This window comes from Eretmochelys imbricata, chromosome 2 (assembly GCF_965152235.1).
Source record: "Eretmochelys imbricata isolate rEreImb1 chromosome 2, rEreImb1.hap1, whole genome shotgun sequence".
Classification (NCBI taxonomy): Eukaryota; Metazoa; Chordata; order Testudines; family Cheloniidae; genus Eretmochelys; species Eretmochelys imbricata.
This window is the reverse complement of record NC_135573.1, coordinates 48,157,391-48,184,519: the sequence shown is the minus strand read 5'-3', so window position 1 is coordinate 48,184,519 and position 27,129 is coordinate 48,157,391. Positions and strand designations below refer to the sequence as shown.

General features: G+C 42.8%; 1 protein-coding gene across 1 annotated transcript in view; it reads right to left on the bottom strand.

Annotated features, from left to right (window-relative positions):
- CNGB3 (cyclic nucleotide gated channel subunit beta 3) overlaps positions 1-27,129 on the bottom strand; it is a 121,293-nt gene that overhangs the window by 8,104 nt on the left and 86,060 nt on the right. Inside the window, exons 12-16 of the mRNA XM_077808675.1 lie at positions 24,887-25,028; positions 20,936-21,095; positions 20,059-20,156; positions 17,848-17,931; positions 13,522-13,640 (exon numbers count right to left, since the gene is read on the bottom strand). Of these exons, the coding sequence (XP_077664801.1) occupies positions 13,522-13,640; positions 17,848-17,931; positions 20,059-20,156; positions 20,936-21,095; positions 24,887-25,028 (603 nt within the window). The remainder of the gene's footprint in view (positions 1-13,521; positions 13,641-17,847; positions 17,932-20,058; positions 20,157-20,935; positions 21,096-24,886; positions 25,029-27,129) is intronic.

Below are 27,129 nucleotides of genomic sequence, written 5' to 3'. Positions count from 1 at the left end.
GGACCTCTAGAAGTCATGAGGTCCAGCTCCTTGCACTGAGGCAGGACCAAGTAAATCTAAACCACTCCTGACAGGTGTTTGTGCAACCTGTTCTTAAAAACCTCCAATGATGGGGAGCCACCACCTCACTTGCAAGCCTATTCCAGAGCTTAACTACCCTTGTAGTTAGAAAGTTTCTCCTAATATCTAACCTAAACCTCTCTTGCTGCAGATTAACCCCCTTACTTCTTGTTCTGCCTTCAGTGGGGCTGGAGGACAATTGATCACCATCCTCTTTATAACAGTCCTTAACATATCTGAAGATCTCCCCCTCAATCTTCTTTTCCCAACTAAACATTCCCAGTTCTTTTCACCTTTCCTCAGGTTTACGAAACCTTCTAAATCTTTTTTTTTTTCTTTTCCCCCTCTCCTCTGGACTCTGCAATTTATTCACATATTTCCTAAAGAGTGATGCCCAGAATTGGACATAGTGCTCAGTTGAGGCCTGACCAGGGCTTAGTAGAGCGAGACCAATACCTCCCATGACATACAGACAATACTCCTGTTTATACACCCCAGAATATTAGCTCCCCCCCTCTTCTTTTGCAACTGAATCACATTTTTGACTCATTGGATTTGTGATCCATTATAAACCCAGACCCTTTTCAGCAGTACTACCCCCTAACCAGTTATTCCTCATTTTGTAGTTGTGCATTTGATTTTTCCGGTGTAAGTGTGGTACTTTACATTTGTCTTGTTGATTTCAGATCAATTCTGTAATTTGTCAATGTCATTTTGAATTCTAAACCTGTCCTCCAAAGTGCTTGCAACCCCTCCCAGCTTGGTGTCATCTGCAAATTCTATAAGCATCTTCTCCACTACGTTTCCCAAGTTATTAATGGAAAAATTGAATAGTACTGGACTCAGGCCTGACGCCTCTCCCCACCCCACAGTTTGACAACAACCCTTAGATAACTGCTCTAGAAGTACAGATTTTTAACCAGTTGTGCACCCATCTTATAGTAATTTCACCTAGATTACATTTCCTTAATTTGCTTATGAGGATGTCATGGGACTATGTCAAAAGCCTTACTAAAATCAAGATAAATCACATCTGCTGCTCTGTTCCAATCCAGTAAGCCAATGACCCTCAGTCAAAGATGTCAGTACATATCCTCAACATAGTGCCCCACACTAGCTCACCCTTCTCTTGGGAGTCCTTGGAGGATCATCTGTGTTCTGTCAGGTAGGCAGAATCCTCCCCTTGCTTGCCTTTTCTGTTCCTGTGGCAGCTTCCTTCATCGTAATGCGGTGTAAAATGGCTCTCTCCTCCAGTTCTCGACATGAGTCCCTTTACTGACTCCTGCTATGGTCATCTGCTTCTTCTATTCTGCCCTTTGGTAAATTTCCATTCCCAGACCCGCCTCCCTTCAGCCAGAGGAGGAAGTTTCTTCTCCCAGCTCGAGCAAACCCATTGTCCCAAGATCATAGAATCATAGAATATCAGGGTTGGAAGGGACCTCAGGAGGTCATCTAGTCCAACCCCCTGCTCAAAAGCAGGACCCATACCCAATTAAATCATCCCAGCCAGGGCTTTGTCAAGCCTGACCTTAAAAACTTCTAAGGAAGGAGATTCCACCACCTCCCTAGGCAACGCATTCCAGTGTTTCACCACCCTCCTAGTGAAAAAGTTTTTCCTAATATCCAACCTAAACCTCCCCCACTGCAACTTGAGACCATTACTCCTTGTCCTGTCCTCTTCTACCACTGAGAATAGTCTAGAACCATCCTCTCTGGAACTACCTCTCAGGTAGTTGAAAGCAGCTATCAAATCCCCCCTCATTCTTCTCTTCTGCAGACTAAACAATCCCAGTTCCCTCAGCCTCTCCTCATAACTCATGTGTTCCAGACCCCTAATCATTTTTGTTGCCCTTCGCTGGACTCTCTCCAATTTATCCACATCCTTCTTGTAGTGTAGGCCCAAAACTGGACACAGTACTCCAGATGAGGTCTCACCAATGTCGCATAGAGGGGGATGATCACGTCCCTCGATCTGCTCGCTATGCCCCTACTTATACATCCCAAAATGCCATTGGCCTTCTTGGCAACAAGGGCACACTGCTGGCTCATATCCAGCTTCTCGTCCACTGTCACCCCTAGGTCCTTTTCCGCAGAACTGCTGCCTAGCCATTCGGTCCCTAGTCTGTAGCTGTGCATTGGGTTCTTCCGTCCTAAGTGCAGGACCCTGCACTTATCCTTATTGAACCTCATCAGATTTCTTTTGGCCCAATCCTCCAATTTGTCTAGGTCCCTCTGTATCCTATCCCTGCCCTCCAGCGTATCTACTACTCCTCCCAGTTTAGTATCATCCACAAGTTTGCTGAGAGTGCAATCCACACCATCCTCCAGATCATTTATGAAGATATTGAACAAAACCGGCCCCAGGACCGACCCCTGGGGCACTCCACTTGACACCAGCTGCCAACTAGACATGGAGCCATTGATCACTACCCGTTGAGCCCGACAATCTAGCCAACTTTCTACCCGCCTTATGGTGCATTCATCCAGCCCATACTTCCTTAACTTGCTGACAAGAATACTGTGGGAGACCGTGTCAAAAGCTTTGCTAAAGTCAAGATACAATACATCCACTGCTTTCCCTTCATCCACAGAACCAGTAATCTCATCATAGAAGGCGATTAGATTAGTCAGGCATGACCTTCCCTTGGTGAATCCATGCTGACTGTTCCTGATCACTTTCCTCTCATGTAAGTGCTTCAGGATTGATTCTTTGAGGACCTGCTCCATGATTTTTCTGGGGACTGAAGTGAGGCTGACTGGCCTGTAGTTCCCAGGATCCTCCTTCTTCCCTTTTTTAAAGATTGGCACTACATTAGCCTTTTTCCAGTCATCCGGGACTTCCCCTGTTCGCCACGAGTTTTCAAAGATAATGGCCAATGGCTCTGCAATCACAGCCGCCAGTTCCTTTAGCACTCTCGGATGCAACTCATCCGGCCCCATGGACTTGTGCACGTCCAGTTTTTCTAAATAGTCCCTAACCACCTCTTTCTCCACAGAGGGCTGGCCATCTATTCCCCATGTTGTGATGCCCAGCACAGCAGTCTGGGAGCTGACCTTGTTCGTGAAGACAGAGGCAAAACAAGCATTGAGTACATTAGCTTTTTCCACATCCTCCGTCACTAGGTTGCCTCCCTCATTCATTAAGGGGCCCACACTTTCCTTGGCTTTCTTCTTGTTGCCAACATACCTGAAGAAACCCTTCTTGTTACTCTTAACATCTCTCACTAGCTGCAGCTCCAGGTGCGATTTGGCCCTCCTAATTTCATTCCTACATGCCTGAGCAATATTTTTATACTCTTCCCTGGTCATATGTCTAATCTTCCACTTCTTGTAAGCTTCTTTTTTATGCTTAAGATCTGCTAGGATTTCACTGTTAAGCCAAGCTGGTCGCCTGCCATATTTACTATTCTTTCGACACATCAGGATGGTTTGTCCCTGTAACCTCAACAGGGATTCCTTGAAATACAGCCAGCTCTCCTGGACTCCTTTCCCCTTCATGTTAGTCCCCCAGGGGATCCTACCCATCCGTTCCCTGAGGGAGTCGAAGTCTGCTTTCCTGAAGTCCAGGGTCCGTATCCTGCTGCTTACCTTTCTTCCCTGTGTCAGGATCCTGAACTCAACCAACTCGTGGTCACTGCCTCCCAGATTCCCATCCACTTTCGCTTCCCCTACTAATTCTTCCCGGTTTGTGAGCAGCAGGTCAAGAAAAGCTCCCCCCCAGTTGGCTCCTCTAGCACTTGCACCAGGAAATTGTCCCCTTCGCTTTCCAAAAACTTCCTGGATTGTCTATGCACCACTGTACTGCTCTCCCAGCAGATATCAGGAAAATTAAAGTCACCCATGAGAACCAGGGCATGCGATCTACTCTGAATAGACAATTGTTGAGTACTGATCACATACCATTGTGTCCATCCTGGCAGAGATGTGACACAACTATGCTAACTCATGGTGCAGTCACATACATTCAGAGTAATTTCGTGGTACAATTTTAAAAAAATCCACTATTCAGAAGTGGTACAGACAGCACCCCAAATCATCACAGATGGATAGGGAGGGTAAGGACCTTTGAAAGAGCAAAGAAACAGTAAAAAAAATGATTTGCTCCTTAGCTGAGTTGCTTGCAACAGCCCTCCCTCTCTGTACCACAGAAAAATAATGAAAACATTTAAATAAACAAAAATGCCTAACTTGTATATAGTGCTTGTGAGCAGTAGATCTCAGTGTTTTACATTAAATAAGAGGCAAAGTAACTAAAACTGCAACATTTCTTTGAGGAGATGCAGCTTTAGTGCCAGTTTCAATCTCCCAGCTCTGCTAGTGGTAGAGAGGTTGCAGGAGATAAGGTGACTTGTGTCAAGGACACATGGTCAGCCAGTATCTGACTTCAAATTAGAATCTAGTACTTCCCGGCTTTTTCCTGCAGTGGTTCTGTATGAGGCCTCAGATAGATAAACATGTATTTACTAACTACAAATGGATATCAAAAACATTTCCAGGGCAGCTCTGAGTTTTGATATTGCTGTTCTGTGAACAGCACCGTCTCGGCTGGAACCATCATTCTGACACTTCCCAAGCAGGAGGCTCTGTAATGATGCAAACTAGGGTTGAAGAATCAGCTTTCCCATTAGCAAGACCCAGATGTGCAGCGAGTTTTATAAATAAGTATATATGGCTTGGTTAGGCAGTCCTTGCTCAGACAAATTCAGCTTTGCTTAGGGATGGGAGCACAGAGGGCATGACGGGGCCCCTTTTGGCTAGCGGACCAAGAGTTATCATAGAGTTGGGTTACCTGAGCTTTTTTAAATGATGCAACTTGCCTTACAACAGCTTTAGATGTTCTAATTTCCAATGTTCCCTAATGGGCAACCTTATCTTTTCTGCCTTACTTTCCTTACGAAGAAAATCTTCTCTGCCACAGTAATCACCCCAAAATGCTGTAATATCATTCATGTGAGATGTTGCATTTTGGACACGTATCAATTTTTATAAGGGTTTAGAAGCATCAAATTGCCATCCTTGTGCCTCCCCGTTTCTCAATTTGCCTCTGACAATTGACAATCATACAGTGTTACCTTTCCCGGGGATAAGATTGATTCTGAAACTGCTGTTGTGTTGCCCAGCAGCATAGTTGCACTCTAGCACAAGTGCACATAGAGTGACAGAGGGACCCAAGAAAGGCCTAGTTCTCAACACTGAGCAGGAAGTCCGCCAGCACCCTGTATGCTGAAGCTGATTGAAAAACAGAATTTCCATCTGTCAAGGTTCCTTCCCCACTCTGAACTCAAGGGTACAGATGTGGGGACCTGCATGAAAACCTCCTAAGCTTATTTTTAACCAGCTTAGGTTAAAACTTCCCCAAGGAACAAACTATTTTACCTTTTGCCCTTGGACTTTCGCTACCACCACCAAACGTCTAACCGGTATTATTAGGAAAGAGTCCGTTTGGAAATGTCTTTCCCCCCCAAAATCCTCCCAAACGTTACACCCCCCTTTCCTTGGGAAGGCTTGATTAAAAATCCTCACCAATTTGCATGGGTGACCACAGACCCAAACCCTTGGATCTTAAGAACAATGAAAAAGCATTTAGTTTCTTAAAAGAAGAATTTTAATAGAAGAAAAACTAAAAAGAATCACCTCTGTAAAATCAGGATGGTAAATACCTTACAGGGTAATTAGATTCAAAACACAGAGAATCCCTATAGGCAAAATCTTAAGTTACAAAAAGACACAAAAACAGGAATATCCATTCCATTCAGCACAGCTTATTTTTCTCAGCCATTTAAAGAAATCAGAATCTAACGAATATCTAGCTAGATTACTTACTAAATTCTAAGACTCCATTCCTGTTCTGTCCCCGGCAAAAGCATCACACAGACAGAGAGAGAGGCTTTGTTTCTCCCTCTCCCCAGCTTTTGAAAGTATCTTGTCTCCTTATTGGTCATTTTGGTCAGGTGCCAGCAAGGTTATCCTAGCTTCTTAACCCTTTACTGGTGAAAAGAAAAGGAGTACTAGTGGCATCTTATAAACTGGTGAAAGGGTTTTCCTTTGGCCAGGAGGGATTTTAAAGGTGTTTACCCTTCCTTTTATAATTATGACACCATCCCATGAGATGTGCCAAGATTTGACATAGTCCTAAATTTAGTCAACAAGTCAATCTCAGAATTTGTGGTGAAATGAAATATTTCATTCTGCCCATATCAAAACATTTTGTTAAGGTTGAAATGTTTGGGGTTTTATGTTATAAATAATATAAAAGCCAAAACAATAAAGGTGAAATGAAACGTAGATATTTTTTCATTGAAAATTTCAATAAAATTGATCTATTCCTAGAACACTTTGATTTTGTTAAAGCAGCATTTTCTGATGGAAAACTGTTCCACTGGACAGTTTTTTGACTAACTCTGCTGCCCATCCACTCCCTTACTGATATGCACAGGATAAGAAATGGAGAGAGCGTAGGCAGTAAATGGGTGTGTGAGCTGATGTAGCTTAATGCATGATCTTCCTTGTGATAAGGAGGTCCTTAACTATGCTTTCCCTTCTTGGAATAACCCCTGCTACTCGGATGGAGTAACTGGATGACTGTGCAACAAGACTCCCATTATTGCAGGATCACATTTGCCTGGACTCCTGGATTTGCTTCTGCTATTGTTCTGTGCAGGATTTAGCCTGTAATGATTAGACTATCATTAGATTAGATTACTTTTTATATTGCATCACAGTGTTCATTTACATTTAAATACATTATTCCTAGTTTCTATTTAAAAGCAGAGAAAGGTCTAGAATTTATTGGAATCATTTTGTCTCATCATTTCACCTACCCTACAAATATGTGTCTACTTATTTCTATGCTACTCCTCTCCCATTGAAGTAATCTGTAAGGCCACTACTACCTTCTCTAAATCCCACATCAATTGATTTTTCTGGTGACACCTATGAGAAAGTAGTGTTGAAAGTACGCAACTCTGAGGAATCTTGAGTTCGGTTTTGGTGTTGTATTTTAATGATATATCAGAGCTGCATACTTTCAACACTACTTTATAGAGCAGAATGCTGGGGAATTAGAAAGTCTGACATGTCCAAACTGTCTTCCTTCCATACAACCTGCCTCAGAAAAATCCTCCGTATCTTTTGGCCCAGAACAATCTCAAACCAAGATCTATTGACACAGTGCAGCCAAAAGGATCTGAGCATCATCATTGCCAGGGAGCGTTGGAGAAGTATCGGTCATGTGCTTCAGATGGAAACTGATTCCATCACCAGAGTAGCAATAAGATGAACACCTGAAGGCAAGCAAAAATGAGGCTGCCCGAAAACAACATGGTGAAGAGCTGTGGAAGCCACACTGAAAAACCTGGGGCACAGCTGGGGAACCATTAAAAGACTTGCCAGAAACAGACAGGAGTGGAGGAGCTTTGTCACTGCCCTAAATGCCAGAGGCGTAATAGGAGCATGATGATTGATGATGACCTATGAGAAATTACCCATCTAATATCAGCGAGGTACAGGGCAGTTGAGGATACTGATATGTAGTTTACAAAATCATTGTATATTTGTTCGTCTCCCCCACACTTTTTAAACTGGAAGTTCTTTGGCGAAGGATCTGTCGTCCTATGTAGGCAAAGTACATAGCACACTGTGGATTTTAACACCATTATCATGAAGGGGGAAATTTTCAGAGACAAAGGACAATTATGCACCCAACTCCTCTTGAAAGTTAATGGGTGCCTATTTCCCATTTATACCTCTGAAAATTTCTGCTAGCCACCCACAAAAGTTATATTGCCATTGTAGTGAAACATTAAATTGAAGACAGCTTCCAGTCTCTGTCCCTAGTTTTCTTACAAATAAAACAGGCCGTAAAAGGACCCATTTAAACACGAGACTTAAATTGGACTCTATGGTACAGTTCAGCAAAAACATGGACACATTTTAAAAGTTTCTAGAGTCTCACAATGAACCGGAATGTTTGGTTTCCTTCAGTAACTATTTTTTCTTCCCAGTGAGAGATTTTTTTTAATGATAATTTATATGCAATTTGAATAAAAATATGATTAAACAGTGGGTATATTTTATACCATTCTATTAAACAAGTTAACGAGACGGGGAAGGGTTGATATGTTTCTGCAAACAAGTCCTGAGGCAGAGATCACAAAGTGAGCAAGGCACTCTGATACCATGGTGACTACTGTGTTGTGAATAGCCAGACAAATAGGTAAACACAATTGCTATGCAATAACAGCATTTCAGTTGATCAGCTCCATTCAGGAAGATATTTTATTTTTCCTGCTGTAAAGCACTCAGAGCACCTTGACAGAGGGCCACTGTATAAACCCATTATTTCGAACATGCTGCCACACAGGTGATAATGATTCCCCAGTGATGTGCTGAGAGGTTCAGCTGTTTGCTTTCCTCCAAATTTAGGAACATCTGCCAGCTGCTGAGTATTTCCTCCTTCTCAGGCCCACCCACTGCCTGCTGTTTAAGTCCAGAGTACTGCATGCCTGTATTTGTATTTCTCTAAGGATCATATGCTGTCTCCAGGAGTGGGGATTTCATCTACCATAAATGATCATTTCAGGAAGAGTAAATACTTGCTGGGAAAATGACCTTGGTCATTGTGTGTGCCTCAAGTGGAAACATCCAGTTGCTTGAGACATCTTTATTGATTCAAAAGTTGGAAAAGCGCCCCAAGTTAGTAGACAAATTTAATTGGCCAAATACTTCCCTGGTGTAACTCCACTGTGTTACAGCAGGACTAGATAGGTCTAGAGATTTCCTTAACTCTTAATTATTTCTTCTATAGGAATGAAACAGTGTTCATCTGGTGTCTAATTGGCTAATCCAAAAGCTGGTGACATGTGAGTGAACATGTTATTGCTCTATGACATTTTAGATTTTTCCAGCTGAAGAAAAATTCCGCAGTAGAAGCAAGAGTGATGTCCATTCATGAACACATTTTTCTAGACTTGGGATATGTCTACACTATGAAATTAGGTCGATTTTATAAATGTCAATTTTTAGAAATTGATTTTATACAGTTGATTGTGTATGTCCCCACTAAGCGCATTAAGTCGGCGGAGTACGTCCTCACTACCGTGGCTAGCATCGACTTTCGGAGCGTTGCACTGTGGGTAGCTATCCCACAGTTCCTGCAGTCTCCGCTGCCCATTGGAATTCTGGGTTAAGCTCCCAGTGCCTGATGGGGCAAAAACATTGTCGCAGGTGGTTTGGGGTACATGTTGTCAGTCGCCTCTCCCTCCGTGAAAGCAACGGCAGACAATTGTTTCATGCCTTTTTTCATGGGTTACCCATGCAGATGCCATACCACGGCAAGCACAGAGCCCGCTAAGCTCACCGTCACTGCTGCTGTTGTGGGCAAGTCTAGTGTGGGGGCTGCTGTGATCCAAGTAGCCAATGCGATCATTGATGTTCTGTTATCAAGGTTAGTGACTCTGGGAAATGTGTGCACCTTTTTAGATTTTAAGTGCATCATATTCCTGTCCTTTGTCGCTGGTGAAGAAGTCTTGCAGCCATACATTCCAATTCAGTCAGTGCTGTAACACCCTATAGCACTTCTGTGGTTGACACATGTAACAGCTCCAGGGCTTGCTCTTTTGCCTTGGCCAAGGTACCTTGTCCTACCAGGACCTCCAAACATTTGACACAGAAGCACCTACAGCAGCTGGCATTGCTACACAGCAGCAGCTCCTTGCCTTTGCAGCAGACAGTGCAGTAGGACTGGTACCCATCTTCGTTGTACATGTAGAAGAGCTCCAGGAATCGATCCCTGCAAGTCTGGCAAAGGCCCCCCTCAAACAGCGGGTGGAATTTGGCTAGGTTTTTTCTCCCACACAATAAACAACTGTCTTCAAGGCTCCTGTTGTTGTTTGTGACTTCGGAAACCATTTGCTCTCTGCTCTGGTCCTCCTCCACCCGCTCCTTGCTGTTGCTGCAGTAGTTAGCTTTTAGCCGCTTGGCCAGGGGTTCTGGGAACGTCTTCCCTGCCCGGCTCCTAGCAACCTCCAGGGCATGGTGTATGGCTCGTTGATAGGAGACTAGCTTATTAAACGTGTAGTGGTTGAAATGCTGCCTAAAAGCCATCAGATCCACCAGCTTGTCTGCTGAAACCTTGGAGTACTTCCCATCCCTGAATCATTGCACGCAGCGCATTCCGGAGATTGCCTGATGTTGGGACATGACTCTGTAGGAGACTATGATTGCAGGCCACCAGGAGAAGCCCTTGATCTTCCCCCACACGAGCTCCCCAATTCCAAAATCAACTATAGGCTGAGCAAGTGCAGAATGGTGGTAGAATGTGCTTTTGGACGTTTAAAAGCTTGCTGGTGCTGTTTGCTAACTAGGTCAGACCTCAGCGCAACCAACATTCCTATTGTTATTGCTACTTGCTGTGTGCTCCATATCATCTGTGAGAGTAAGGGGGTGACATTTATGGTGGGGTGGGAGGTTGAGGCAAATCGCCTGGTGTCCGATTTTGAGCAGCCAGACAGCAGGGCGATTACAAGAGCACAGCAAGGCGCGCTGCACATCAGAGAGGCTTTGAAAACCAGTTTCATGACTGGCCAGGCTTTGGTGTGACAGTTCTGTGTGTTCCTCCTTGATGCAAACCCGCCCGCCTTGTTGATTTTAATTTCCTGTAAGCCAACCACCCTCCCTCCTTCAAAATAAAGTAACTATTGTTTTGAAACCATTCTTTCTTTATTAATTTAAAAAAAAAGAAAGAGAAAACTGACAAGGTAGCTTGGGTGGGGTGGGGAGGAGGGAAGGACAAGGCCACATTGCTTACTGTAGCCACACTAAAAATCAAACTCTTTGAATGACAGCCTTCTGGGGTGGAGTGGCTGGGTGCCCAGAGCCTTCCCCCTCCCATCCCCCTGCCACATTCTTGGGCGTCTGGGTGAGGAGGCTATGGAACATGGGGAAGAAGGTAGGTGGTTATACAGTGGATGCAGCGGGGGTCTGTGCTCTTGTTGGCTTTCCTGCAGCTCCAACAGATGCTGCATCATGTCCATTTGCTCCTCCATTAGCCTCAGCATCGCGTCCTGCCTCCGCTCTTAGCGCTCACTGAATTCTTTCCTGGCCTCTGCCACTGAATGCCTCCATGTATTAAGCTGTGCCCTATCAGTGCGGGAGGACTGCATGAGCTCGGAAAACATGTCATCGCGAGTGCTTTTTTTCACCTTCTAATCTGCGATAACCTCAGGGATGGAGATGATAGGGGGAGCGTAGAAACATTCTATGATGCTGGGTGGACTGCATGGTCACCCCTGCTGCTGAGTTTGCCATGCTGACCAAACAGGAAATGAAATTCAAAAGTTCCCAGGGCTTTTCCTGTGTACCTGGCTAGTGCACTGGAGTGCTGTCCAGAACGGTCACATTGGAGCAGTCTGTGATAGTTCCCGGAGGCCAACACTGTCGATTTGTGTCCACACTACCCCAAATTTGACCCAGAAAAGTTGATTTTAGTGCTACTCTCCTCGTTGGGGAGGAGTACAGAAGTCAATTTTAAGAGCCCTTTAGGTTGACGGAACGGGATTGGTTGTGTGGACGCAGTCATTTTTAAATTGACCTAATGCGGCTAAATTTGACCTAACCCCATAGTGTAGACCAGGCCTTTGTGTCCAGTTTTGTTTTTTTGGTTTTTTTTAGTACCCAAGTGTCTCTGAAAAATTACAACTTCCCATCTCTACATACATACATAACATATAAATTTTCAGCTTTGCTTACATGTTATATTGTCACAAAGAAGACTCAACTGAAAAAATAGACATCTTTCTCTTGAACAGCTGGTATAGGTTTATTTTCCATTTATATAAAAAGCGCCCTGTATCTATGGGAAACTTTCAGTCAGGTGTTTGCTATTTGCAGATTTGAGCATTGGCAAGTACTGTATGCACATCATTAAATACACTGGCATGTTTCCACCACCACAAGAGATAAATTAAGTAGAGGATAAATTTAAACTTGGCACAAAGCTGTTTACCAATTTTCAAAAGCAGATTAAAGTTTCCGGCAAGGGGATTAACAATAACAGGGTGGCAGCTGGAAGAAATCAAGATTCCATTTTATCACATGCAGCAGCTCCTACATTCTGTTACTACTCTTCATGCAGACCTTAACAGGAGGTACACCCAGTCTTGGGCTTGGCCAAAGGGTAAATGTGACATAGAAGAGTTCATAGATACTTGCATTGCAATTAATTACAAAATAGGGATATTGTACATTGGAATCTTAGAAGAATTATGCCTTCTAAAAGGACTATTCCAAAAAATATTTTCTGATATACTTTACTGTTAAATGTACTGTTTTCTGGTATACATACTTTTAAATAAATACTGCTTATATTTTCAAACCTGAGTGCCTAGCTTCTAAATCCATGTGTAGGCTCCTAAATAGTTTTTCATTGTAGCTCTTTTCCCCTAGTAAAAAGGATAATTGATTTTCAATATCTGCTGCCTAAACATGCTGAGTGACTGCAAGCAATAAAACAAATGTGGTTACACTGAAACGTAGAAACTGGAGCTGGAGGATGTGTTAAACCAGGGATCAGCAACCTTTGGCACGTGGCCCGTCAGGGAAATCTGCTGGCGGGCCGGGCCGGTTTGTTTACCTGCAGCGTCTGCAGGTTCGGCCGATTGCAGCTCCCACTGGCCACAGTTCACCGTTCCAGGCCAACAGGGGCTGTGGGAAGCTACGAGGGCTGAGGGATGCGCTGGCCGCCGCTTCCTGAAGCCCCCATTGGCCTGAAATGGCAAACGGTGGCCAGTGGGAGCTGTGATCGGCCGAACCTGTGGATGCTGCAGGTAAGCAAACTGTCCTGGCCTGCCAGTGGATTTCCCTGATGGCCTGTGTGCCAAAGGTTGCCAATCCCTGTGTTTAAACCATCTAAACTAGGGGGGAGAATTCCCTTCGTATATTCCTAAATACTTTACCCAGTCTAGTTTGAAAATGCGATTACACATTAGTCACTGTTCCACAGGCTCAGAGATCTCACTGCTAGGGAATTTCCCCCTGATGTTGAGATTACATTTTCCTTTGTACACTTTCATCCCCTTAATAGGTATCTTCTCTTGGACTGTCCTAACCCACTGATTGTGAATGAGTTTCATATTAACAACAAGGAGTCCGGTGGCACCTTAAAGACTAACAGATTTATTTTGGCATAAGCTTTAATGGGAAAAAACCATATTGTGGATCACACATTGTTAGCCATTTTTCGGGGGGGAGTTGCCTGCTTCCAACCCCAATGTCACACTTTCCCAGTGGCAACTAGTGTGATTTGTTACATGAAAAAGCCAAATGGAGAAAAATACTATTAATCAGATGTAGTACTTATTGAAAGATGGCAAATTTCATAGAATTATTTGTTGGTTGATTTTTGTTGTTGTTGAGTCTTTGAGCAGCTCTATAAAACAACATTATAAACAGTTACTGGATTACCTTATCTCTCCAAATACAGCTCCTGCTCTCAGGGTAACGAGGACTTTTGTGCCATCTGGGCCTCCAAGCACTTGAACTTCTCCCTGCTTGATGATGTACATCTCTCTGCCAATCTCTCCCTGAAGCAGAAACATCACACTTTGAGTGGAATAGTCTGACAAATGCCTCTTAACAGACCCTGTTTGTCATATGCATGTTTCCCACCGTTATGGGGAATAAGACCTAGATTGTGATACCTTTACTCACAATGAGTAACACCTGACTCCACAGGCAGTCTCATTGATTTTGAAGGGACTAGTTGTGTAAGGCATTATGATCCTGGGTGTTGGATAAACCTTGCTGAAGCTGGTGGGTGTATAACTGCTTACCCATCAGTCTGGATAAATTTAAGACAAGGAAGCACCAGACACAGCCATGAACGTACTGATAACGTGACTGTAAGAAAAAGCTGAGAGCATGGTTTTGGGCTTAGTGCTGGCTAGAAAGGGCTTGGAACTGTGAGCAAATAAAATGTCTCCTGCTGTTTGATTCCTACTGTGTTCAGCGAAACAGGACTTTGGGTAATATTGTTTGTAAATAAACAGGATTCATTAAGGAAATACTTGATTCCATCATCAATTTCTCCTCCTAATGGAAACAACCCACGAGATCCTTGTATAACTGCTCAGGTCAAAAGGGGTAACGGCATGTGTATCACAGCCTAGTCATGAGTGGATGAAGTAGATAATTATCACGGTGTTTTAGTTAGCACTAACATGAACTAATTCTGAAGGGATCTGATCTGACTTGATATATTAACGTTAATGTATCTAAGAAGAGCCATACACTGTGCATTTAAAAGTACTTCAGCATTTTAAATTTTTTTCTAATGATCATTTCCATAATTTAAAAGGAAAATCAAGAATAATTAACCAATCAAAGCTTCTGCTGTCTCTTGCATATTTACCAGTGAATTTGAGCCTTTGCTAGCTGTTTAATTAGCATCCAAAATGAAGTAGATTTTACCTGGATACAAAGGATGGAGAGATTGTATTTATGACAAATTCTAGCCATACTGAAGTCATCTAGTGGGCTAAAGTGTAGCATGATAGAAAAATATAGGACACTCACATGTTTTATATGTTCAAAGGGCTTTACACACATTAACTTAACAATCCTCACACAACATCCCTTGAAGTGAGGTGAATGATTATCATTCCTATTTTACAGCTGGGAAACAGAGGAAGAGAAGTGAAGTGACTTCAGTAAAGCCACACACCAGCAGTCAGTGGCAGAGCCAGGACTGAAATTTTCAGGGTTTGATTCCCATTCCTCCAGCGCACATCGCCATTAGAGCGAATAGAGCAGTGGTGGGTCAGTGTTTCTGTATTTGCAACTCTTATCTACCCAACTATGTCCTTTCTTTACAATTCTATATTCAGTTCCAATTACAGCTGCAGCTTTGAATTAATGTGTCATTACTGGCCATGATATATTTTATTAGAGCAACACAAAAGCCTTGCTCTTTTAGTAAGCCATTTACTAAACATCATGCTTGTGTAAAGCAATATATGTATTTCTAGGGCTTAGTTGCTGGGGAAGACCACCTGAATCTAATTGCAGGATCAAGGCTTTAATCTATTATTATTTTATTTGTACTACAGTAGTGCCTAGAAACGTTAGCCATTGATAAGGACCCCATTGTGCAGACACAGTCCCTGCCCCAAAGAGCTTACAATCTAAGTAAAGCAATATATGTAAACTTGAACAGATGAGATTAACCAATTTATCTGAGCATAAACTTTCGTGAGCTACAGCTCACTTCATCGGATGCATACTGTGGAAAGTACAGAAGATCTTTTTATACACACAAACCATGAAAAAATGGGTGTTTACCACTACAAAAGGTTTTCTTTCCCCCCACACCCCACTCTCCTGCTGGTAATAGCTTATCTAAAGTGATCACTCTCCTTACAATGTGTATGATAATCAAGTTGGGCCATTTCCATCACAAATCCAGGTTTTCTCCCCCCCCATCCCTCCCACAAACCCACTCTCCTGTTGGTAATAGCTTGTAAACACCCATTCTTTCATGGTTTGTGTGTATAAAAAGATCTTCTGTACTTTCCACAGTATGCATCCGATGAAGTGAACTGTAGCTCATGAAAGCTCATGCTCAAATAAATTGGTGAGTCTCTGAGGTGCCACAAGTACTCCTTTTCTTTTTGCGAATACAGACTAACACGGCTGTTACTCTGAAACAGATGAGATTGTATCCCTTTCCACCCAACCTACCACCTTACATTACTTCGTGTCTGAGGTCCCAGTCCTGCAGTGAGCACCACATGGGCAGGCCTACTGATCTGAGCCTTCAAAACTTATACATAAGGTTAAGATTTTATTATGGTTATTTTTAGTAAAAGTCACGGACAAGCTGCAGGCAATAAACAAAAATTCATGGAAGCCTGGACCTATCCGTGACTTTTACTAAAAAGAACGGAGGGCTGTGAGGGAGGGGGGAAGGAATGACACCTGAATCCCCAGGGCGGGTACTGACAGCCCCGCCACCATGGGGGGCACAGCCCCGGCTCCAGATCCTGCCAAAGTTGCAGGGCAGGGGCACATAGCCACGACTCCAGCCCCAGCCATAGCCACAGAAGGGAAGGCAGGGAGCGCACAGTCCTGACTCTGGCCCTGGCTAAAGCTATGGGGGGGAAAGAGGACACAGAGCCCCTGCCAGCCCCCGCTGAAGCTGCTGGTCAGGAGCGCACAGTCCCCGTTCTTGCTGCTGCTGCGAGGGGGGCTCACACAGCCCCAGCTCTGGACAAAGCTGCGGATTGGGGATGCACAGCCGCAGCTCTGCTCCCACTGCTGACAGCTGAAGCCAAAGTCACAGAGGTCCAGTAAAGTCACAGAATCCCTGACCTCTGTGACAAAGTCGTATCCTTACTTATTACTCTCTGGGGGAATTCTGTTCCAACAAATTAAAAATTCTGCAGAATTCTGCATATTTTATTTATCATAATAATGCAATATAATCACACCAGGGTCATGTATTTTGTTAATTTATTGTCCTGCATTTTTTAAAAATGGGTAAGTAAAATAGATCCTGAGCTGTAATCTAACCCCCCTGTGTCTCTCTGGCACAGGAAAAAAGCGAGAAAGCACATAGATCTTCCCAGATGAGAATTCCCTGTCACTTACAATAAGGCTCCTTTACACCACTCTGGCAATGTAAAGGAGCCTTCAAACTTTTACACATTTTTTAGGCTCCTGGGGGAATTGACTAAGAATGGGAACAATTCACTGACAATGGGAACATTAGCAGCCTGCCTGCTTACTTGTTACATTTCTGTTCTGCCTCAGCGACAGAGACTGCCTCACACAGCCCTACCCCTCCAAGCTGGGGACGCCCCAATAGCATGTGAGAGAGACAGCGTGAGTATCTCTCGCTGGTTCGCACACAGACATGTGCCCAGCCCTGCCCCTTTAAGGTCTCTCCACAGACGCATGCACACCCAGCCTTCCCCCCTCCCTGCCCCCACCCCATGGTGATCTGCATCTGCCAGCTGCTCCAGGGAAGGGGCACATGTTCTGCACACTTTTCTTTGCTCCCCCATTTTTCTGCAAGGCAGCAAAGAATTCTGTGGATGGTAGGAGCACAGAATACCCCCAGGAGTAATTTATGCACATATTTAACTGTGTGCACCATGAGTAGTCCCACTGAATCAATGGGACTGCACACAATGCAGAGAGTTAATCATGACTGTACATCTTTGCAGCATCCAGAACTTAAATTGTAAGCTCTCTGGGGCAAGGACTTTGTCTTCCTATGGGTTTGTACAGCACCTAGAACAATGGGGCCTGACTGTAACTGGAGTTTCAGAGCACTACTGCCATATAAGTACTAAATAATGACAACTGGTAACACACATGCAATGTTTAATTTGAACACTTGCAACATCTCAGATGAAGATCTGTAGTCTGTTTATATCTGCATACATGCAGAAGTTTTGAACTTCTAACTTCTGCAACACACTGTATCCATTTTAAATATTCAAAACTTAATGATGTGTGTCAGTAGATAACTTGTATTTATACAAAGCAGTTTCCCAGGCTACCAACATTTTATGTTTGATAATATAAGTAATAAAGTCCATATTGTCTTGTTCCAGCTTGAAACCTGAGAGCACACTATTATTATTACTCCGTATATCATAATTATTTTTATTACATGTAATTCACCTAGGATTAATTTTGTTTAAAGTATACTCTTGACCTACAGATGAACTCTTGTGCTAGTATGTTCATTATTTTTACATTTGAAAAACAAATAGTCAAGCTCACCTTTTTGCAGACGAAGTCACCAGGTAAATACACAATGGATTTCAGTCTCAGCAGCATGTCATAAATCATTTGAGTATCACACCCCTGTTAAAAATAATTAGAATTTTGCTATACTTGTGCAGTACTTGAAATGGTTACCAGGAGGTTTATACTGGGAAGCAAGAGATAGCAATACAGGAGTGTGTTAAGCTAATGCTTCAGGTACTGAGTGTGGATTTAAAGCATCAAAAAGGTCAATTTCTGGAGGGTAGAGAGAATGTCGGTGGAACTATTTGGGTACCTTTAAGGCCCTTATCATGGTATTATCTGAGTGCCTCAACCTCTATCTTCTCTTGTGTTTTGAAAGAATAGTCTTTCTAACTGTGAGATGTCTGTGTATTGTGACAGGGTCGGACCAGATGGCTATAGGAGAGTAATAGAAGGCAGATATATTAGCCCCAGGCTAAGTAGGTCCCTTTTCCCTGGGTAAGGTAACAGGGAAGGTTCCAGAACAATCAGGAACCTTCTGGAGACTATTAAGACAGGCTGATTAGGACACCTGCAGCCAATCAAGAAGCTGCTAGATTCAATTAAGACAGGTTAATTAGGGCACCTGGGTTTTAAAAAGGAGCTCACTTCAGTTTGTGGTGTGCGTGTGAGGAGCTGGGAGCAAGAGGCACTAGGAGCTGAGAGCGAGAACGCGGACTGTTGGAGGACTGAGGTGTACAAGCATTATCAGACACCAGGAGGAAGGTCCTATGGTGAGGATAAAGAAGGTGTTGGGAGGAGGCCATGGGGAAGTAGCCCAGGGAGTTGTAGCTGTCGCACAGCTGTTCCAGGAGGCACTCTAGACAGCTGCATTCCACAGGGCCCTGGGCTGGAACCCAGAGTAGAGGGTGCGCCCGGGTTCCCCCCAAATCTTCCCAACTCCTAATCAGACACAGGAGGAGTCGACCTGGACTGTGGGTTCAGAAAAACACCCAAGCTGAGGGCTGCCGTGAAACTCCAAGGTGAGCAAATCCGCCAATAAGCACAAGACCCACCAAGGTAGAGTAGGAACTTTGTCACAGTATGTATGTGACTCTTGTGCTGGTCTAATTAAATGCGTTCAATACTATGGTTAAAGCTGTGGGCCCGAGTCTCTGGTGCATAATTGCTCAGGTGGTATAAAAAGGTAATCTGGCCACAAATTCACAGCAGCAAATTCCACAGTCAGGCTGTGCACTCTGCTCCAACCTAGCATAAGGGGCAAGTTAGAGTTCTACTACTCTGTGCCAATCCTCCACTGTGTTGGGTCCATTAAGGATCTACCTCAGGGGTGCAGCTGCCTGGCAGCAGCTCTAAGTGGTGTCAGGGCTGGCCTGGAGACTCGTGGTGCTGTAATGCTGCTGGACACCTCTCCCATCTCATGCATCAAGGAAAGCACAGGGGCAGGAGAGAATCTAGCCCTCTGTGTATTGCATGGTCATGGCTTCTGGGACAAAAACATTTTATAAAAAGGCATGTTATGTGTCATCTTGATGAGGCTGCCACAAAGCAAGACTATCAACTTATTTATATTACTCCTAGGGAATTTGGTGCCAAAAATTTAAAAATTCTGCGCACAATATTTTCAAATTCAGAAAAATTCTGCATATTTTGTTTGTCAAAATAACACAATATAATCACACCAGTTTCAATTATTTTTGGTCATATATCAAAATACCTGTCAGCAAATATGTCTGTAATAATACAGACAACAAAAAAGATTCAGAAATGTTTTTTTGACAAATAGATTCCTTACTAGGCATATTGATACAGAACTCTGAGTAATAATTAATTTAAACCACAATACAAAACCATATTTCCCATGCACCCCAGAAGCAGTGCAAATGTTATTTTTCCTGCTACAACCTCATCCTTCTGCCCCCTTGGCTTACTTGTACCCCCAAATTGACATGCAAACTACATCACCATTTGCCACCTCTGAATCTGGCCCATAATGTCAATGTAACTGCACTAAAATAACAACACAGTATCACTCAAACGTTTTTGGCTTCTGCTTTGGATGAAGAGACGGGCACTTGGCTCAATCCAACCATGAGCTTCCATTCACTTGGCAACCTCTTGACCTTATTTTGACTTTAATATAACTAATGAAAAGACGGTCCTAAATACTGCAACATGTGCAAAACTAGATTTTATAGCTCACAAGAACAACATGTTGCTCCTTTCTCCTTTAAAACTACTTGCTTTGAATAAGTCAACTTTATTGACAATGGCAAAGTTCACATCAATTGCAATGGCTAACTGCATTTTGGCTGGCATCTGCTCCAGTAATTCTGATTCATCTGCAAGAGAGAAAAAAAAAAGACCCCAAAATTCCTAATTACAAAGTGGAAATGCAAAGGAAGAAGGAACAGGAGCAGCAGCAAGGGAATTTTAAAAAAATAAAAATGAACCTTTCCCTTGTACAGAAGAATAGCCTAACTGAGTTAAATCTAACATACATGAGATCTAACAGAGGAATATTCTTTCAGACTAACAAATTGTGCAATATATTAAACCAATTCTTCAGAACTCTAACTAGAACATATTACAGATGGATAAACAAGTGAAAACCCCTTGATTATTTTTAGACTCCAGATATTTTATATATAGAAAAGAGAATTCCAAAACTCTAGCTATTGTATTACAACAGGTGTTCATCCTGGGTGTAACTTAATTTCCAAATATTCAAGGTAGTCTTGGAACTGCATATGAAGACTACGATAAATGAAGACTTGCTGTGCTGCTAGAAGTTCAGGTTAGTGATCCGTCTTTACACACTACACTTTTACTGCATGAAAGTACAATATGTAATTGTACAAAACAATTAGGAAACACTTAAATCCACTGACTCCAGTACAGGTTTTTCTCTAAATAATAAGTGTGTTTCTGAAGGCCCTACAAAACAGCACATTGGGTTGGCTTTTTTGACGCTTGTTAACTGGTGTGTGTCTCTCTCACCCACCCCTAGACCATTCAGAAGAGATCAAATGAGATCCATGTATTCCTTGGATCTAAACAGAACATTTCTGCTGTGAGTCAGTGTATGAGCAGATATGGTATAGTTTGAGAGTCATCTTACCCAGCATTCCTTGAGAGTCCCATGTGTATTCGTACCAGCTTCGAACACGATTCTGAACTACTTTTGGAATTGTATAGGTGTTCATGTAAGAGACGGTGTTATCCATGCTGGCACGGTAGTAATTCTGTCCTGCTGTTGCTGCTCCAATTACATCCCGCATCTGCAAATATCAGTTATTACTACAAACACATTTCAGTGGTAACAGTCTCAGTTTTTAAGTGATCAGTCATTTTCCAAGCACAAACACTTTGCTTTGTTAATATATGTTAGTGGTAATGAATGGATTTAAACTAAGTTGCATTAAATAGTTGTTTTCACCTGTTTTTTATTTTAGAGGGACATTGACAACTTGTTAGTCTCTAAGGTGTCACAAGTACTCCTTTTCTTTATGTTAGAAGTAGTTTCACGTACCATAGCTACCCCTGAATGCCCCTGCCAGTGTTTGTGATTTTTATATTTTTCTATTTTAAACATACTTTTCTGTCTCAAGTTTCAGAGTTAGAGTGAAAAATACAGTCTAATGCATAAATTAAACAAAGTGCAAATCTTCCAGTTATAGGAAACCTGTGCTATTTGTAGGTAAAATATTTTCAGATGGAAGCATGATTTCTAATTTGAAGGTGTTCCTTTAAAATTCAGTAATTAAGCCCCACTTTGTTTGGCATGCAATGGCAAATCAGAACTCAAGTTAAAAATGTGTTAACACCAGTTGATGCCACTAGACATAAGAGTTTGTCAGTGTTTCCCGAGTTAAATATTTTTTGATCAGGCATAAAATCAACTTTGTGCTGAACATTGATCTTGAAGGTCTTAGCACAAGAGCACAGTTTAACATTTCTACAAAAAAAAGTCACATCACTTTTTAAAAATTTAAATGCGTTAATGTTTGAAAAACCCTATTCTCTAGGTACAGTTACATTTCTGATAGAATGTTCAAATATCATTGTGATGACCAATTACTAATATGATTGTGGGCTAAATTCTGCTGTCACGCTGGTTGAGGTCTGGAGGAACTCTACTTAGCTCAATAAGAATTACTCTGGATTTACACCAATGTAACAAAGAAGAACTTTTCAAGTAACTTTAAACCTCTTTGAAAATACAGACGTTATCCACTGACTGGATATCCATGTATCTTTTTGCTTATCCTTATTTAGGCCTTGATCCTTCAATTGACTCTGCACTGGTGGAGTGGTCCATTTGCACAGAGTCAATTGCAGGAGTCATTTGCCAGACTTTAATAAGGGACCTAGATTAGATGAAAAAAATATTAGATTTGCAAACTAGATACCCAATGATTTGGCTGTTTATCCAGAATTTCTTCAAGTTTATCTAATCATCAGGGTAGATTTCTTATATGAAGAGGTGCACTGCTGATATTTCCAGTGTTTGCTGGATGCATTGCAAATACTGCAGGCATAGTCTATTTCATGATGTTTTAGTATTTCTTTTTCCACTCCTTGTGTTACCAGGAAGTTAGAGGTTTACACCCTGTTATTTACTTGAGACTTACACACTTCTTTTACTTGATTTGCTGAACTTTTTCAAATCTTGTGGTCAATAGAAATACAATTAAATGCAACAGTTCTGGTGTTTGCCTTTTCATTTGAACTCCCTATCATACAGGGATTTCTGCAGGAGTCCAGTAGGACTCACTGCCACATGTAGGAACTATAACTGTTGTTCTTCTGCAGCCAGGAAAGTTCTTTTCAAACCTTTGGATCTGAAATGTAACTCCAATAGATTGGAAAAAAACTTTTGTTGCTGCCTATTTGGAAATTTTGCAGCTTTTTTTTTCAAAACTGGATGCAGATGAATTGAAAATAAGAACACTGATTTAATCTTAACCACAGGTTAACATGTGCCAAATTTGTAACTATAACATATGGCAGACAGTAAATCCCCCGTTTCACGAAGTTCTTAGGACTTCAACGGGTAGTGATCAACGGCTTCTCAATGGGTAGTGATCAACAGCTCAATGTCTAGTTGGCAACCGGTATTAAGTGGAATACCCCAGGGACTGGTTTTGTTCAATATCCTGGGACTGGTTTTGTTCAACATCTTCCTTAATGATCTGGATGATGAGATGGATTGCACTCTCAGGAAGTTTGTGGATGACACTATGCTGGGGGGGAGAGGTAGATACGCTGGAGGATAGGATAGGATCCAGAGTGACGCAGACAAATTGAAGGATTGGGCTAAAAGAAATCTGATGAGGTTCAACAAGGACAAGTGCAGAGTCCTGCACTTAGGACAGAAGAATCCCATGCACTGCTACAGGCTGGGGACCAACTGGCTAAGCGGCAGTTCTGAAGAAAAGGACCTGGGGATTACAGTGGACTAGAAGCTGGATATGAGTCAACAGTGTGCCCTTGTTGCCAAGAAGGCTAACGGCATATTGGGCTGCATTAGTAGGAGCATTGCCAGCAGATGGAGGGAAGTGATTATTCCCCTCTATTCAGCACTGGTGAGGCCACATCTGGAGTATTGCATTCAGTTTTGGGCCCCCCACTACAGAAAGGGGATGTGGACAAATTGGACAGAGTCCAGAGGAGGGCAACGAAAATGATTAGGGGCTGGGGCATATGACTTACAAGGAGAGGCTGAGAGAACCGGGCTTATTTAGTCTGCAGAAGAGAAGAGTGAGGGTGGATTTGATAGCAGCCTTCAAGTATCTGAATGGGGGTTCCAAAGAGGATGGAGCTAGGCTGTTCTCAGTGGTGGCAGATGACCGAACAAGGAGCAATGGTCTCAAGTTGCAGTGGGGGAGGTTTACGTTGGATATTAGGAAAGATTATTTCACTAGGAAGGTGGTGAAGCACTGGATTGGGTTACCTGGGGAGGTAGTGGAATCTCCATCCTTAGAAGTTTTTAAGGCCCCGGCTGGGATGATTTAGTTGGGGGTGGTCCTGCTTTGAGCAGGGGGTTGGACTAGATGATCTCCTGAGGTCTCTTCTAACCCTAATCTTCTATGATTCTGTGAAAGCTTTGAAAAATCAGGGGAACACTAAATAACCCGCAGATACATCAGTATTCAGTGCAGTGTTGTACCATTCATGTTTTTAAGAACGATAACACTTAATGCAATGAGGGCTGCTCAGAGGGCAAGGAGGATAGGGAAAGGGGCAGTTTGCCCAGGGGTCCCTATTTCAGAGGACTCCCAAACCTGACTGACATTGTGACCTGGCACATGGGGTCACAACGTCACTCATGGAAATTTGGCAGCTGGGCTAAACCTGAGAAGCGCTGCAAGCCTATCCATCAGGTTGCAATGCCAGGAGTGGGGAACTAGGCCTAGCCCCATGAGACAGGAGCTGCAAACTGTGTGCTGTGTGGTCTTGCTTTCCAATCCACCTCCCCCACTTCCCCAGGGCCTCCCTTCAGTGGTTATATTTAGGAAGGGTGGGAGCAATCAGTTCCAGATTTTGCCATAGGCCCCCCAAACCCTCTGTGCATCCCTGATTGCAATTAACAGCAAGTGCAATTCATTAACATCTAAAGATAAATCCAAAATCTGATATTAAAATTATAGTGTAGCAGTGCTGGGTGACCCAACAAAGGTTACTCTCCCAGGCTCAGAATGGACCAAGGCATTTCAAGTAAGCCAGTTGCATAAATTCATGAGCTGTGCTGCTGTAATCTGAGCCATATGGGCAGGCCTCCCTGTAGAGTTCCACCAGACAGGTCCAACTGCAGGATTGAAGCTATGGCCTTGAAAATTGGGGTCTACTGTAACTTACGAAGGGCTCTACTTGGAACTACAACCATAGATAAATACATCTGTCAGAAAAATATATACAGTGGAGACTCAAAAGAGTCCTTGAGCTTTTTTGATCTTCTGCTTCAAAGTTTTCTGTATTATGTATATGAAAGAGGCCATAAAGAGTACGTTGTCTTTACATGGCAGTATTTTACACAACTGTAAATCTAGCGATGAATTCATTTGTTTACCTGACCAATTAAGCTGGAGAACACAAAGACACCCAGGAAAAAATTCAGTAGTTGAAAGATTATCTCAAAGAGGGTTTGCGGTTCCGCAAGGCCACCAATGGTAATTAAAGTGCGTACTGCCCAGTAGTAACACCTCAGATACCTGGGGATACAGACAGCATACATTGTATTGACTCCAGTGGGGCTAGTTACATATTTAAAGTTATGCATGTGCTTTGCTGTCTTGAGTCCGGGGGCTCAGCACCTTCCAGAAACAAACCCTGTGACGCCTTTCATCTTATAAGCTCTCTAAGGCTTCACAAATGATTGCCCAGTCCTGCAAACCTTTAATAATGGGAGCAGACCCAATAAAGCCCCAAATTAGATGCATACAGAAAATACAGCAGCTACTTACCAGTGCCCGGTAACTCTATATGACAGTTTAGGACAATAGCTACTTGAAACGGCCAGGGAGGATTTTAGATAGGCAGAATGCAGTTATCCTTGATGTAAATACCATGGTGATAAGGGCACAATTAAAACCGTGCGAAATAGACTGAGGTCAGGTCTACACTAGCAGCACTTTGCATGTATAACTACACTGGTAAACTATATTGGCAAAGTGCTCCTAGTGTGGATGCAGCTTATACCAGCAAAACTGCACTTCTGCTGGCCCAGTTTATTTCAGCTTTCCTCCCTCTGTGTGAAATAAGTTATACCAGCGTCACATTCCGGTGTGCAATCCAGACCAGTGGGGAGCTGTGTCACCAACTGCCCTGCAACCTTGGGCCTCTCGCAAAGAGCCAGTATGCAAGTCAGACCCTGAAGGTCTGTGTATTGCTGTAGCCTTCCAGCGCACTCCAGTCACACGCTGGCTTCCATCAGCCTCGGTTACCACTTGCAGGGTGGCCCCAACACACTCCCAGTCCTGAATTTTCCCCAAAACATATGTTCTGCACTGTCCAGCCCTCTCCTGGGCAGTTCTGATATTAAAGGCCCATTGCCCCTGTAAGGGGTCAATATTCAACAGTTTGCTTTTTCAACTGGAGTACCCAAACAGTTCAGTTTAAACACAGCACTGGATTAGTTTTGATTAAAAAATAAAACAAGTTTATATAACTACAAAGAGAGATTTTAAGTAAGTACAAGGTATTAAAGTCAGAAATGGTTAAAGGTGAACTGAAGATAAAACGGTTTCTAGTAGCTACAACTTGACTTGGTTCAAGCTAAAATCCTTTCCACACGTTCTCTGCAACGTTGCTGAGCAAATTCTCAGGTCAGCTGTGCCACCAAAGTCAAAAGGCTGGTTCCTTTGTCTTCTTAGGTAAGAAAGGGAGCGAAACAAAGAAATGGGGGAGTTTTTGCCCCTCACTTTTATAGTTCTATCTCCCTTTGAAATTCATTTTCCTGAGATTACCCCTCGATAAAGTTCCTTCCCTCTGTGAGGATGGAGACAAGGAGTCTTGTGGTAAAAGAAGTTCCATGTTGTCATTTGCTAAAATGCAGCACAATCTGTTCCTGCCCACCTTTGTTGCCAAAGAATGGCCACTTGACCAGTAATTGCCAATCAACTTTGATGACACCTGGCTAGAGGCGTCAGCTTGTCTTTTGTCTTTGAAAAACAGGTTTAGCCCTCACCAGACTTGTCTGGTAAACACATTTCAGTCATAATTTCAGTTCATGTTCAAATCGTTATATATAATGTGGCTACACACATTTCACCATGATATTATAGACCCCTGAGTTGTTAGTTCTCAAATGATACCTCCCAAGGTATATTTTGGACAAAGATTATTACAATAGTGTGTAGGGTGTGAATACAGGAGTGCGTTCCATCACAACCAGCAAAAGGGCAGTTTTGCTAGTATAACTGTGTCTATGTGAGTGGCTTTTTTGCCACCACAGCTATGTCAGTGATAAATTGCATCTCATCACAGCCTGGCTGACATAGCTATGTCAGCAAAAGTCTGAAGTATAGACCTGGCCTGAGATTAGAAATTAGCTAAAACACCAGTGCTAGCTCCCTCATTTTTGCCAAAAGTGCACTGGGATCTTTAAGAATCACAGCAGAACATTAACCCTGTTTTAAATTACATTTGAAAGATGGCACTGGAAATAGCACTACATCATCCTAATACTAAAATGGGATTAATTAGTTTTTTAAACCAGTTCATCATTTTAGTGAAAGTGATAGTGTTCTTTGCTTTATGAGCTATGGTATTTTAAAAAAGGTAATTGAGTCTTTAAAAATACTTTTCATCCTT